Below are 11,875 nucleotides of genomic sequence, written 5' to 3' on the forward strand. Positions count from 1 at the left end.
TAAAGGGTTAAGAAGCTCAAGTAACCTGGCTGACACCTAACCCAAAGGACCAATAAGAGGACAAGATACTTTCAAATCTTGGGGGGCGGAGGAGGAGGACTGGACCGGACACCAATCCATGCTCTCCAAATCTTTCTGAACAAGTCTCTCATATTTCAAACTTGTAAGTAATAGCCAGGCAAGGCCAGGGGCGGATTAACAAATTTGCCGCCCCTAGGCCGTCAAAAAATTGACGCCTCCCCTCCCCCCCCGCCAGCTCACCTCCGCTCCCCCGCGGCAAGCCGGGGAGGGAGGGGGGAGAAGGGGAGTTGTGGCGCGCTCGGGGGATGGCGGCAGTGGAGCAGGGGTGAGCTGGGGCAGGGAGTGGTTCCCTGCCCCCCCCCACCAAGAGTTACTCCCCGTGCCTGCCGACCCCAGCTCACCTCCGCTATCCCCCGAACGCGCCGCTACTCGCTTCTCCTCCCTCCCTCCCAGCGCTTTCGCGCGGCAAGCCTGGGAGGGAGGGGGGAGAAGGGGAGTTGCGGCGCGCTCGGGGGATGGCGGCGGCAGTGGAGCAGAGGTGAGCTGGAGCGGTTCCCGGCCCCCCGTTACTCCCCGCGCCCGCGGGCCCTAGCTCACCTCTGCTCCGCCTCCTCCGAGCGCACTGCAACTCGCTTCTCCCTCCCTCCCAGAGCGGCAAGGAAGGAGGGAAGCGCGGCGTGCCTGGGGGAGGAGGCGGGCCGGGGATTTGGGGAAGAGGCAGAGTTGGGGAGGGGGCAAGAGCAAATTTGCCGCCCCGGCAAATTTGCCACCCTAGGCCTAGGCCTTGTTGGCCTAGGCGATAATATGCCGCTGGGCAAGGCGTATTAGTTTATCTTTGTTTTTCTCAACTTGTGAATGTTCCTTTGCTAGAGGGAGGTTTACCCCTGTTTTGCTGTAACTTTGAAACTAAGGCTAGAGGGGTTTCCTCTGGGCTCTTTGAATCTGATTACCCTGTAAAGTTATTTTCCATCCTGATTTTACAGAGATAATTTTTATCTTTTCTTTTTAATAAAATCTTTCTTTTAAGAACCTGACTGATTTTTCCATTGTCCAAAGATCCAGGGGTTTGGTTCTTTGATCACTTTATAACCAATTGGGTAGGATATTATTCTCAAGCCTCCCCAGGAAAGGGGGTGTAAGGGCTCGGGGGGATATTTTGGGGGAAGAGGAACTCCAAGTGGTCCTTTCCCTTTTTCTTGTTAAATCACTTGGTGGTGGCAGAGTACCAGATTTTAACCTCAGCTGGTAGAAATAAGCTTAGGGGGCTTTCAGGCGGGTCCCCACATCTGTACCCTAGAGTTCAGAGTGGGGAAGTAACCCTGACAGCAAGCAATAGAAAATATTTTGTTTGGAAGTCAGAGTGAAAACCATGGTGTTATTGCTAATGTTATGCTTCCATAGAAGGAGGATAATCAATGTTTCAGGCTTCAAAGCCATCCGTATTAATTATAAAGACCTAAGATCTGGACTTTTGAAAAAAGTCACTTCTGTGAAGTAAGAGAACACATATCTCCCCATTAGTCATTTAATCTCTCCACTCCCCCAATACATTTAAAGGCAGATTTTCAGCAGTTTTGCAGGAGCAATTCATGCCTGTATCATTTGTGACATTCATTCATTTGTGAGTGCAAAACAGAGTGCCTTCACCTCTATCTGATTGTGGGTACAAGTGAGTCAATTAAAGGCACAACTACTGAGGTTTGCACCTGCAGTTAATTTTGCAGGTCCAAAAATGTGGGTGCAATTAGTGCCTTTAAATTAGGACTCAGTCCAGCTGAATACATTCCCCCTTAAAGTCCTATTTCCTACCATTTTCTACGTATTTCTTAACACTCAGAAGTTCTGCCTTTGTTTTTGTTAGTCTGCTTTTAATAGTATCCTGTTTTTTTCATTAACAGGGTATCATATCTGACCTGTTTCCTGGAGTGGTTCTTCCTAAACCAGACTATGAGTTGTTTGTGCAGGCACTGAGTGACAATATTACAAAAATGAATCTTCAACCAGTTCCTTGGTTTATTGGAAAAATTATTCAGGTATTTAAAGAAAATATTCATCACATCTGAAAAAAGATAATTTATGTATAAACTATTAAAGTACCTGACTGAATCAGGGCCTAAATTAGTAGCTAGCAGAGCATTACAGAAAGCTTATCTATACAAAGTGAAAACCACAAAATGTACAGACATTGATATGCCAGAAAAAAACTCCACCCACTATAACAGTAAGTACGAGTTGGTCAGTAGATATTGCCCCCTTCCATGTGGCAAGGGTACTCATATTTGCACCCATGTCTCAGGTCATATGACTGGAGCCAGCAAATGAAATTCAGTCTTACTAAGGGAGCCAATGTGCCTTAGCATTCAGAGCACTGGACTAAGGGCTGGTCTATACTTAGCCGCTAGTTCGGCGGCTGGGGATCGAACTTCCAGGTTCGATTTATCGCGTCTGGTCTGGACGCGATAAATCGAACCAGGAAGTGCTCGCCGTCAACTGTGGTACTCCATCTCAACGAGAGGAGTACCGCGGAGTCGACGGGGGAGCCTGCCTGCCCCGTGTGGACCGCGTCTGAACCGCGGTAAATTCGAAGTAAGGTATGTCGACTTCAGCTACGTTATTCACGTAGCTGAAGTTGCGTACCTTACTTCGACTTGGGGGGTTAGTGTAGACCAGGCCTATGACTCATAAAACCTATGTTCTTTCCTGGCTCTGCTACTGGCCTGCGGGGTGACCTTGAGCAAGTCAGTTCATCGCTCTATACCTCAGTTTCCCCATCTGTAAAATGGCAATAATGATACTGACTGTCTTTGTAAAGTGTTTTGAGATCTCAGTACTGTTATTACCACCACTCATGTGTTGTGCCTTTATTACACCCACTGCTTTAACTTTCACCCTTTTATTAGTTGCTTTTCCTGATTTGAAACCAAGTTAGTTAAACAGGTACAAACAGTTAGGTGGACACTCTTGTTCTGGTTTAAACCAGACTTATTTTGGGTCAGTTAGCAATTGGATTAAGCTAAACTGAAAAAAGGCACTCTTAAACTAAATTAATAATGTCTACCAGGGGTTTGCACTAGTTTAAACCAGTTTAAAAACAAATTTGAGTTAAAGCAGTGCAAATTTCTAATGAAAACAAGGCCTGAGTTGGAGTAATTTACACTCTGAGGAGGCAGGAAGTGTAATTATGCTGTCTTAGGCCTGGTCTACACTAGGCTTTTATGTCGACTTTAGCGCCGTTATATCGAATTAACCCTGCACCCGTCCACACCAGGAAGCCATTTAGTTCGACATAAAGCTCTCTTTAAATCGATTTCTGTAATCCTCCCCAACGAGAGGAGTAGCGCTAAATTCGACATGGCCATATCGAATTAGGCTAGGTGTGGATGGAAATCGACGGTAATAGCTCCGGGAGCTATCCCACAGTGCACCACTCTGTTGACGCTCTGGACAGCAGTCAGAGCTCGGATGCTCTGACCAGCCACACCCCCGGGAAAATTTGAATTCATTTTCATTTTCCTGTCTGGGCAGTTTGAATCTCAGTTCCTCTTTGGACATCGAGGGGAGCTCAGCAGCAGTGGCAACTATGCAGAGCTCTCCAGCAGAGATGGCCGTGCAATCTAATAGAAAGAGGGCCCCAGCATGGACTGATCGGGAAGTCTTGGATCTCATCGCAGTGTGGGGCGATGAGTCCGTGCTTTCAGAGCTGCGCTCCAAAAGAAGGAATGCTAAGATCTACGAGAAGATCTCCAAAGCCATGGCAGAGAGAGGCTACAGCCGGGATGCAACGCAGTGCCGCGTGAAAATCAAGGAGCTGAGACAAGGCTACCAAAAAACCAAAGAGGCTAACGGACGCTCCGGATCCCAGCCCCACACATCCCGTTTCTACGAGGCACTGCATTCCATCCTGGGAGCGGCCGCCACCACTACCCCACCCCTGACCGTGGACTCCGAGGATGGGATCATGTCCGCGGCCGGTTCCTCGTCGGACATGACAGCGGACGGGGAAGATGAAGAAGGAGATGAGGAGGACGAGGCAGTCGACAGCGCTGGCACCGCTGATTTCCCCGACAGCCAGGAGCTCTTCATCACCCTTACCGAGATCCCGTACCAACCGTCCCCATCCCTTACCCCGGACACAGAATCAGGGGAAGGATCAAGCAGTAAGTGCTGTAAACATTTATTTAAAACAGAACGGTAATATTTATACTATTAACAATGTACATTTATAAAAGTTCTGTAAACTAGTAAAAAAATAATCAGGTACAAAACAGGAATATTTACAAAGGTAACAAATGGGTTTTCATGATTTCTCTGTCTTAGGCTCTTCTCAATTTAGTCCCAAGTGTTTTAAAAAATTTTCACAATGTCCGTTACTACATGATTCCCAGGCCCAAGACGCTCCACTCCAAAGTCCCAGTGCACCTACGCGAAAATCCGGTCAATGTGGCCGGGGATCGACGAGAAATCCTCGTAGGAGAACTCCTCGTAGGTCTCGTGGAGGTAGAGCTCAAGCCTGTTGATCAGGTTCCAGGGTAGGGCGATCTTAGTGGGCCCTCCGTGGTAGCAGACATGTCCCCTCCACGCCACAATCAAGTACTCCGGGATCATCGCACGACATAGCATGGCGGCATACGGCCCCGGTTTCTGCATGCTTTCCCGCAGCATGCGTTCTCTCTGGGTGTCCGGGATCCTCAGGAGGGTGATGTCGCTCATGACGCCCTGCTTTGAATTAGGGAGGGGAATGTTAGTATTGGGACTGCTTGACAGCCACGCGGTGGAGGGAGAGGGGCAGCATACAGGGATCTTTCCCTGGGACAGCCGCGAGGGGGTGGGACAGGGGCAGAGTTCATGCTGTCCTGATTGCTGGCAGCAGAGACTGGCATTGCTTTCAATGTGAAAGGAGGCCAGTGCTACTGCTGGAGTTTTAAGCAGCCACAAGTCTGCGGCTTACCATTATTGCCCGCTCCAGAAGTTCAGGTCTCCAGCCACAGTTCTCTGAACACTCCAAGACCTCCGCAAGTCCACAGGCACTGAAGGCGACGGCCGAAAATTCGACCTTGTCCTGAGTGCGCATGTGAGAGGTTCAGTGCATGGTCTTGTTCACAGAGAAAGACTAGGTTCTTTGTATACAATTTCATTTATCTGTCTCAGGAATTCACTCCCTTTTTACAATTCACACAGACACATCTGCGACTGTCTCCCAACCCAGCCTGTCAGCACACTCCCAGAGGCTAGCGCAGATTAGGCGGAGGAAGAAGAAGACGCGTGAAGACATGTTCTCAGAACTAATGGACTGCTCCCGAGCCCAGGCAGCCCAGCAGACACAGTGGAGGGAGAACTTGTCACAAATGCACCGAGCAGTCATGGAACGGGAGGAGAGGTGGCGTCAGGAGGACCAACAGGCTACTGAAAAGCTGCTTGGACTAATGAGGGAGCAAACGGACACGCTCCGGCGCCTTGTGGATGTTCTGCAAGACCGGAGGCAGGAGGACAGAGCCCCGCTGCAGTCTATCTGTAACCGCCCTCACCCGCCACCAAGTCCCACACCCCCCTCACCCAAAGTCCAAAGAAGGAGGGGCGGCAAGGGCCGTTAAAACTTTCAGTCAACCCCTGCAGACTGCTCTAGCACTAGAAGGCTGACATTCCCCAAAATTTCATAAGCCCTTTCCTACCCACCTCACACAAGCCCCCGTCCAAGTTTCACACCCCACGTTTCATGTCTGGTTCGCAATAAAATGTTTGTTTCTCTCCATTACTGTTTCAGTCAGGTTCTTTTGAGGGAGAGTCTGTCTGGAGGGGGGGAAGGGGCTTGGTAATTGGACAGGACAGTGACCTTTAGCAGGGTACAGAGGCGGTGTCAGGTCCAGCATCAGGACACATACACAGTGCAGTCACTGGTTACCCTGGTCAGTCTGGGAGGTGTTTTTCATGTTCTGGGGGGGCGGGGGTTGCTCTGTGACTTTGTGGCGGGGGAGGGCAGTTACAGATCTTATGCAGCGGTCCTTATCCTGGCTCACAGATCCACGCAGCAGGGGATATGTAACCCTACCCCCCCTGCCAGAAAGTCACATAGCCGACACGTACACACAGTCCCCCCCAGGAGTGCTGGCAGGCTCCATTGAAATAACCAGTCCACCAGTGCGGAGCCTGTCATTCCGGGAGTTTAGAGGCATCATTTGCATCCGAACACTGAACCCGCCCCCCGCCACAGTCTGCGTCCCCGGTTTAAAATATTCCCGCGAAAACAGCAATACAGACAACGGTGTTCATTAACAAAATCGAAATGATTTTATTTTTTGGGAAGGGGAAGGGGGTGAAGGGGGTATGTAACTGGAGAGGATAGTCAAAATGAACTGGGTAAAGAAACGGGGGCAGATTCAGCTTTTCTGTCCACAAACTGAAAAGTCACTGGTTGCCCTGCTCACTCAGGAACCTAGCTTTCAAAGCCTCCCGGATGCACAGGGCGTCCCGCTGGGATCTTCTAATGGCCCGGCTGTCTGGCTGGACGTAATCAGCAGCCAGGCTATTTGCCTCTAGCTCCCACCCCGCCATAAAGGTCTCCCCCTTGCTCTCACACAGATTGAGCTGCAATAACGATGGGGATATTGGTTTCACTGAGATCACAGCGAGTGAGTAAGCTTCTCCATCTCCCTTTGAGACGGCCAAAAGCACACTCCACCACCATTCTGCACTTGCTGAGACGGTAGTTGAACAGTTCTTTTTCTGTGTCCAGGGCGCCAGTATAGGGCTTCATGAGCCAGGGCATTAGCGGGTAGGCTGGGTCCCCGAGGATGACTGTAGGCATCTCCACATCCCCAAGAGTTATTTTGTGGTCTGGGAAGTAAATACCTTCCTGCAGCCGTCTAAACAGACCAGAGTTCCTGAACACGCGAGCGTCATGAACCTTGCCCGGCCATCCGACGTAGATGTTTGTAAACCGTCCCCGATGGTCCACCAGTGCTTGCAGCACCATTGAAAAGTAGCCCTTTCTATTGATGTACTGGCTGGCCTGGTGGTCCGGTCCCAGGATAGGGATGTGAGTCCCATCGATAGCCCCACCGCAGTTTGGGAATCCCATCGCGGCAAAGCCATCTATGATGACCTGCGCGTTTCCCAGGGTCACTACCTTTGGGAGCAGTACCTTCACGATCGCCTTGGCTACTTGCATGACAACAACCCCCACGGTAGATTTGCCCACACCAAAGTGGTTCGCGACTGACCGGTAGCTGTCCGGCGTTGCAAGCTTCCAGAGGGCTATGGCCACTCGCTTCTCAACTGTGAGGGCTGCTCTCATCCTGGTATTCTGGCGCTTCAGGGCAGGGGACAGCAATTCACAAAGTTCGAGGAAAGTCCCCTTCCGCATGCGAAAGTTTCGCAGCCACTGGGATTCATCCCAGACCTGAAGCACTATACGGTCCCACCAGTCCGTGCTTGTTTCCCGGGCCCAGAATCGCCGTTCCACGATATCCACATGCCCCATTGCCACCGTGATGTCCTGGGCGCTGGGGCTCGTGGTTTCTGACAGCTCTGTGCTACTCTCCGACTTCAGGCCATCACGGCGGTGTCGTAGCCTCCTCGCCTGATTACTCTTCATCTGCCTCAGGGAAAGGTGTATGATAAGCTGCGAGGTGTTGAGAACGGCCACAAGTGCAGCGATGGTCGCAGCGTGATCCATGATCGCAGTGCTGTGGCGTCCGCGCTGTCACTGACCAGAAAAGTGCGCGAACTGATTTCCCGCCGGCGCTTTCATGGAGGGAGGGAGGGCGTTAGTGACGGATGGATGACGACAAATTTTTTTTACCCAGAAGGCATTGGCGGCTCGACCCAGAATTCCGATGGGCAGCGGGGACTGCGGGAACTGTGGGATAGCTGCCCACAGTGCACCGCTTCCAATATCGACGCTCGCCCGTTAGTGTGGACTCACAAAGTCGAATTACTGTCCTTAGTGTGTCCTTAGTGTGGACACACACGTTCGACTTTGCAATATCGATTCCACATATTCGATTTAAGTAAAATCGAATTAACCTCGTAGTGTAGACATACCCTTAGACTCACCTCTGAGTTTGGCCTTAGGATCCTTAAGGGCAGGAATGTCAGTGTTTGTGTCTAGATTGGCTGATCTGCTCTTTCATACAATGTAGGAGTGCAAGAGAGACGTAGTTTCACACACGTTACATTCAGTTCTTTAATATATTTAAGTATAAAACTCATGTCATCAATACAGATTTATGAAATGATGCTGGTGCGCCATGGATACATGATTGTTGGAGATGCTTTGGGTGGAAAGACCTGTGCTTATAAAGTGCTAGCCGCAGCCCTTGGTGATTTGTACACAGGTAAAAATAAAAAGCCTACCGAAGACTTCTCATAAAAAATTAATTCTATGACCAATGAATTTGCTGTACAAAGATATGTTCAGGTTGCTAATTCTGCTGTTAATGGGTTGCAGAATAGAAGAGAATTTGGATATGCAGGAATAAGATTGGAAAACCTCAGTCAGAAATATTCTTCTTTCTGATCACACGAATATGCAAAAAAGTCAGTTACACATTTTGTTAAGCAGTATATTTGTGCACAGTAGTCATGCAAAACTAGCAGCAATAGCCTCATCAAACAAATCTCTTAATGTATGGTACTCCTCTGGAAAATGACTGCAGAAATGGCACCTCAGATCTATTCCCTGGGAGAGATTTTGTGAAGCTCTCTCATTAATGCACAATCAGTTTCCATTGTGCTTCTGTCCTGTTCCTCATTTTTTACCTTGTGCTTTTGCACACAACACTCTGGACCTGCCTTGTGCAGCAATAAACTCTATGTGTAAGTAAAGGAAGTCATTACTTACTGCTAGGTAGCTTCCACATGTAAGGTCTATTGGGTGGCTTCACTGGGATTCTATCAGGAATGTTCCACTTCTAAACTTCATTAATTAAAAATATTTTTAAAGAACTTTTGCCTTCTATCTAGCTAATCAATGTAATCTATTTTTAATTCCTACCTAGCAAATTCCATGGATGAGTTTGCTGTTGAGTACAGAATTATTAATCCCAAAGCTATTACAATGGGACAGCTGTATGGGTGTTTTGACCCCGTGAGCCATGAGTGGACAGATGGAGTCCTTGCAAACACCTTCAGACAACAAGCATCTTCAACCACAGATGACAGGAAGTGGATTATATTTGATGGACCAGTGGATGCAGTTTGGATAGAGAACATGAACACTGTGCTAGATGATAATAAGAAGGTAGCCATCATTTTTGCCTGTTACTTTAGCGTGTGAATGCACATAATTAATTGCAGTTGTTTGGTTATTGCAGTTAGTGATCTGACCCTTTTAAGTAAACTGAAATACATGAATTCATCTTTCTAACTGGAAATTCTAGCTGGAGATTTGTTTATTCACAAAATAATAATTATCTTAAACTGCTAAAAGAAAAAGGATTGCTTTTTATTGTGGAATATATAAAGAGCTGGCTAATGCTTCATTTTCTCTTTTTCTCCCAAGTCTGCAAGACTTGGCAATAACAAATGGAGAGCTCTCTAAGACAGAATTCTATAAATATCACATACTACGGGAACATGAATGAATGAATAAGAACTGACACTAAATGGGATGGCTGTTCAGTGATTTTATGATAAGCACTGCTATAAGTGAATGTTCAGCTATGATATGATTAAGCCATGTTTGCTTTCCAGCTGTGTTTAATGAGCGGGGAAATAATTCAGATGAGTTCCAAAATGAGTTTAATCTTCGAGCCAGCTGACTTGGAGGAGGCATCTCCAGCAACTGTCAGCAGGTAACAGTAACCCACCCAAAGTCTGAACTATCTCACACAATGTACCTGATGCATTTCAGATACCTTACTGCACCATGACTACTTATTTTTCCAGGTGTGGTATGATCTATATGGATCCTAATCAGTTAGGTTGGAAGCCTCTGAAGGATTCCTACATGGACACGCTGCCCCCAAATCTGCAACAGGAGCACAGAGAACTGGTGCGAACCTTTTTTTTTATGTGTCACCCTTATAACTTTTACTTTAAAGGTAATCTGCCCACTATGTCCTAGTATGTCCTATGGGCTTCCAAGTAGGCACATTGGGTAATGTTTTTAAAAGCGCCTCAGGGAATCAGGACACAAAGGGTATGTCTACATTGCAATCAGGCTGCAGCACATGGAGACATAACCACACTAGCTTTGCTCTAGCTAGCTTGAATAACGATACCAGTGAAGCTGTGGTAGCATGGGAGGCAGCACGGGCTAGCTGGCCAAGTACATGCCTAGCATCCCAGATTGGCTTGTACCTTCTATGCTGCCACCTCTACTGCCATGGCTTCGCTGCAATAGAACAAAGCTAGTTCGGGTACGTCTACATGTGCTGCAGTCACACCTCTGATCGCAATGAAGATATACCCTGAATCCCAAGGGGCTCCACAGGCAGTTTGCCTCACTTTCCCCACTTTCCCCTCTTTCCATCCAAAAGCCCACACAAGGCAAAGGTTTCTCTTCCTCCTCCCAGGCCTTCCCGCCTGGCATCTTTTCTGCTTTGGCAGGCTACTCCCAGGCCCTGCCTGGTCAGAGTCTCAGTCCTAACTCCCAGGACTCTCTGCTAGAACCTGCTCACTCTCCTAGCAGTCTCTAATTCCTGGGCTCCTTTCCACTTTTGAAAATTATATCCAATATTACATGGGGTTTAGTGATGTGTGAGACTTCACTAACAGAGTCCTAGTGCATGATAGATGGAGATTATGTGAGCCAGGTCCAGGAGAAGGGGGGTGAAAAATGTGCATTAAAAATGCACCTTCAACTGTTTGGGGCAGTCAGATACTAGCATGAGAAATGCATATATTAATAACATTCTTACCATTCTGGGTCTGCTTTTGCAAACCCTTACTCACTAGAGTAGTTCTTACTGAGTAGAATAACTCAGATGGATCAGTGGTGCTCATGTTCGTGTAGTGCACTTACAAATGAGACTGAGGATTTGCAGGAATAGGTTCTGAAGGTTATCTAAGCATTAAACATTGAGTTCAGTGGGGAAGGATGAGGCATTAAAAGGCCAAACAAACTTTTCTGTGTTGGGCCTAGAGCTGGATGAAGCCATAGTTTTCTGTGATGTGCCAGCCCCCTTCTTCACTGTTCAATGGAAGAGCAAACAGGAGTTGGGACCAAATTCAGAAAAGTGCTTAGGGATGGGGGAATGCTGCCTGATGTTGGTTAAAAAGCAATCCCTGTCCCTTTATAAACTATCTGAAATACCCTTGGAAAAGGCCAAGATAGAGGCAGAGGAGAGGTTGGGCCATGACTTCCTGCAACTTGCATAAGTCAGCAGAGCTGGCTTGCTGTAGAGGGTAAAGCGATGATGCTTCACTTACGGCAGTGGTCACTGTGACGGGTTGGATCACAGAAACCCCCTTGGGAGCTGCCACCTGATGTGCAAAGACTACCTCTGCTCCTGTTTTCCCTGCCAGCTCAGGACTCCAGCACCCTGTCTTGCTGAGCCAGACACTCCCGTCTGCTCCAATACAGACCCAGGGTCTGAATCACTTGTCCCAAAGCTGCAAGTTTACCTGAAAACAGCTCACAGAAGTGTGCTTGTCTTTAGCACTCAGATGCCCAACTCCCAATGGGGTCTAAACCCAAATAAATCAGTTTTACCCTGTATAAAGCTTATGCAGGGCAAACTCATAAATTGTTCGCCCTCTATAACACTGATAGAGAGATATGCACAGTTGTTTGCTCCTCCAGGTATTAATACATACTCTGAGTTAATTAATAAGGAAAAAAGTGATTTTATTAAATACAGAAAATAGAATTTAAGTGGTTCCAAGTAGTAACAGACAGAACAAAGTAAGTCAC

At 47.9% G+C, this 11,875-nt stretch overlaps 1 protein-coding gene across 1 annotated transcript in view; it reads left to right on the top strand.

Annotated features, from left to right (window-relative positions):
- The window catches only part of DNAH3 (dynein axonemal heavy chain 3), a 117,505-nt gene that overhangs the window by 71,685 nt on the left and 33,945 nt on the right, over window positions 1-11,875 (top strand). The window contains exons 34-38 of the mRNA XM_026650674.1: window positions 1,920-2,054; window positions 8,243-8,354; window positions 9,018-9,259; window positions 9,712-9,812; window positions 9,907-10,012. Of these exons, the coding sequence (XP_026506459.1) occupies window positions 1,920-2,054; window positions 8,243-8,354; window positions 9,018-9,259; window positions 9,712-9,812; window positions 9,907-10,012 (696 nt within the window). The remainder of the gene's footprint in view (window positions 1-1,919; window positions 2,055-8,242; window positions 8,355-9,017; window positions 9,260-9,711; window positions 9,813-9,906; window positions 10,013-11,875) is intronic.

This window comes from Terrapene carolina, unplaced genomic scaffold, assembly GCF_002925995.2.
Source record: "Terrapene carolina triunguis isolate 2854851 unplaced genomic scaffold, T_m_triunguis-2.0 Scaffold93, whole genome shotgun sequence".
Classification (NCBI taxonomy): Eukaryota; Metazoa; Chordata; order Testudines; family Emydidae; genus Terrapene; species Terrapene triunguis.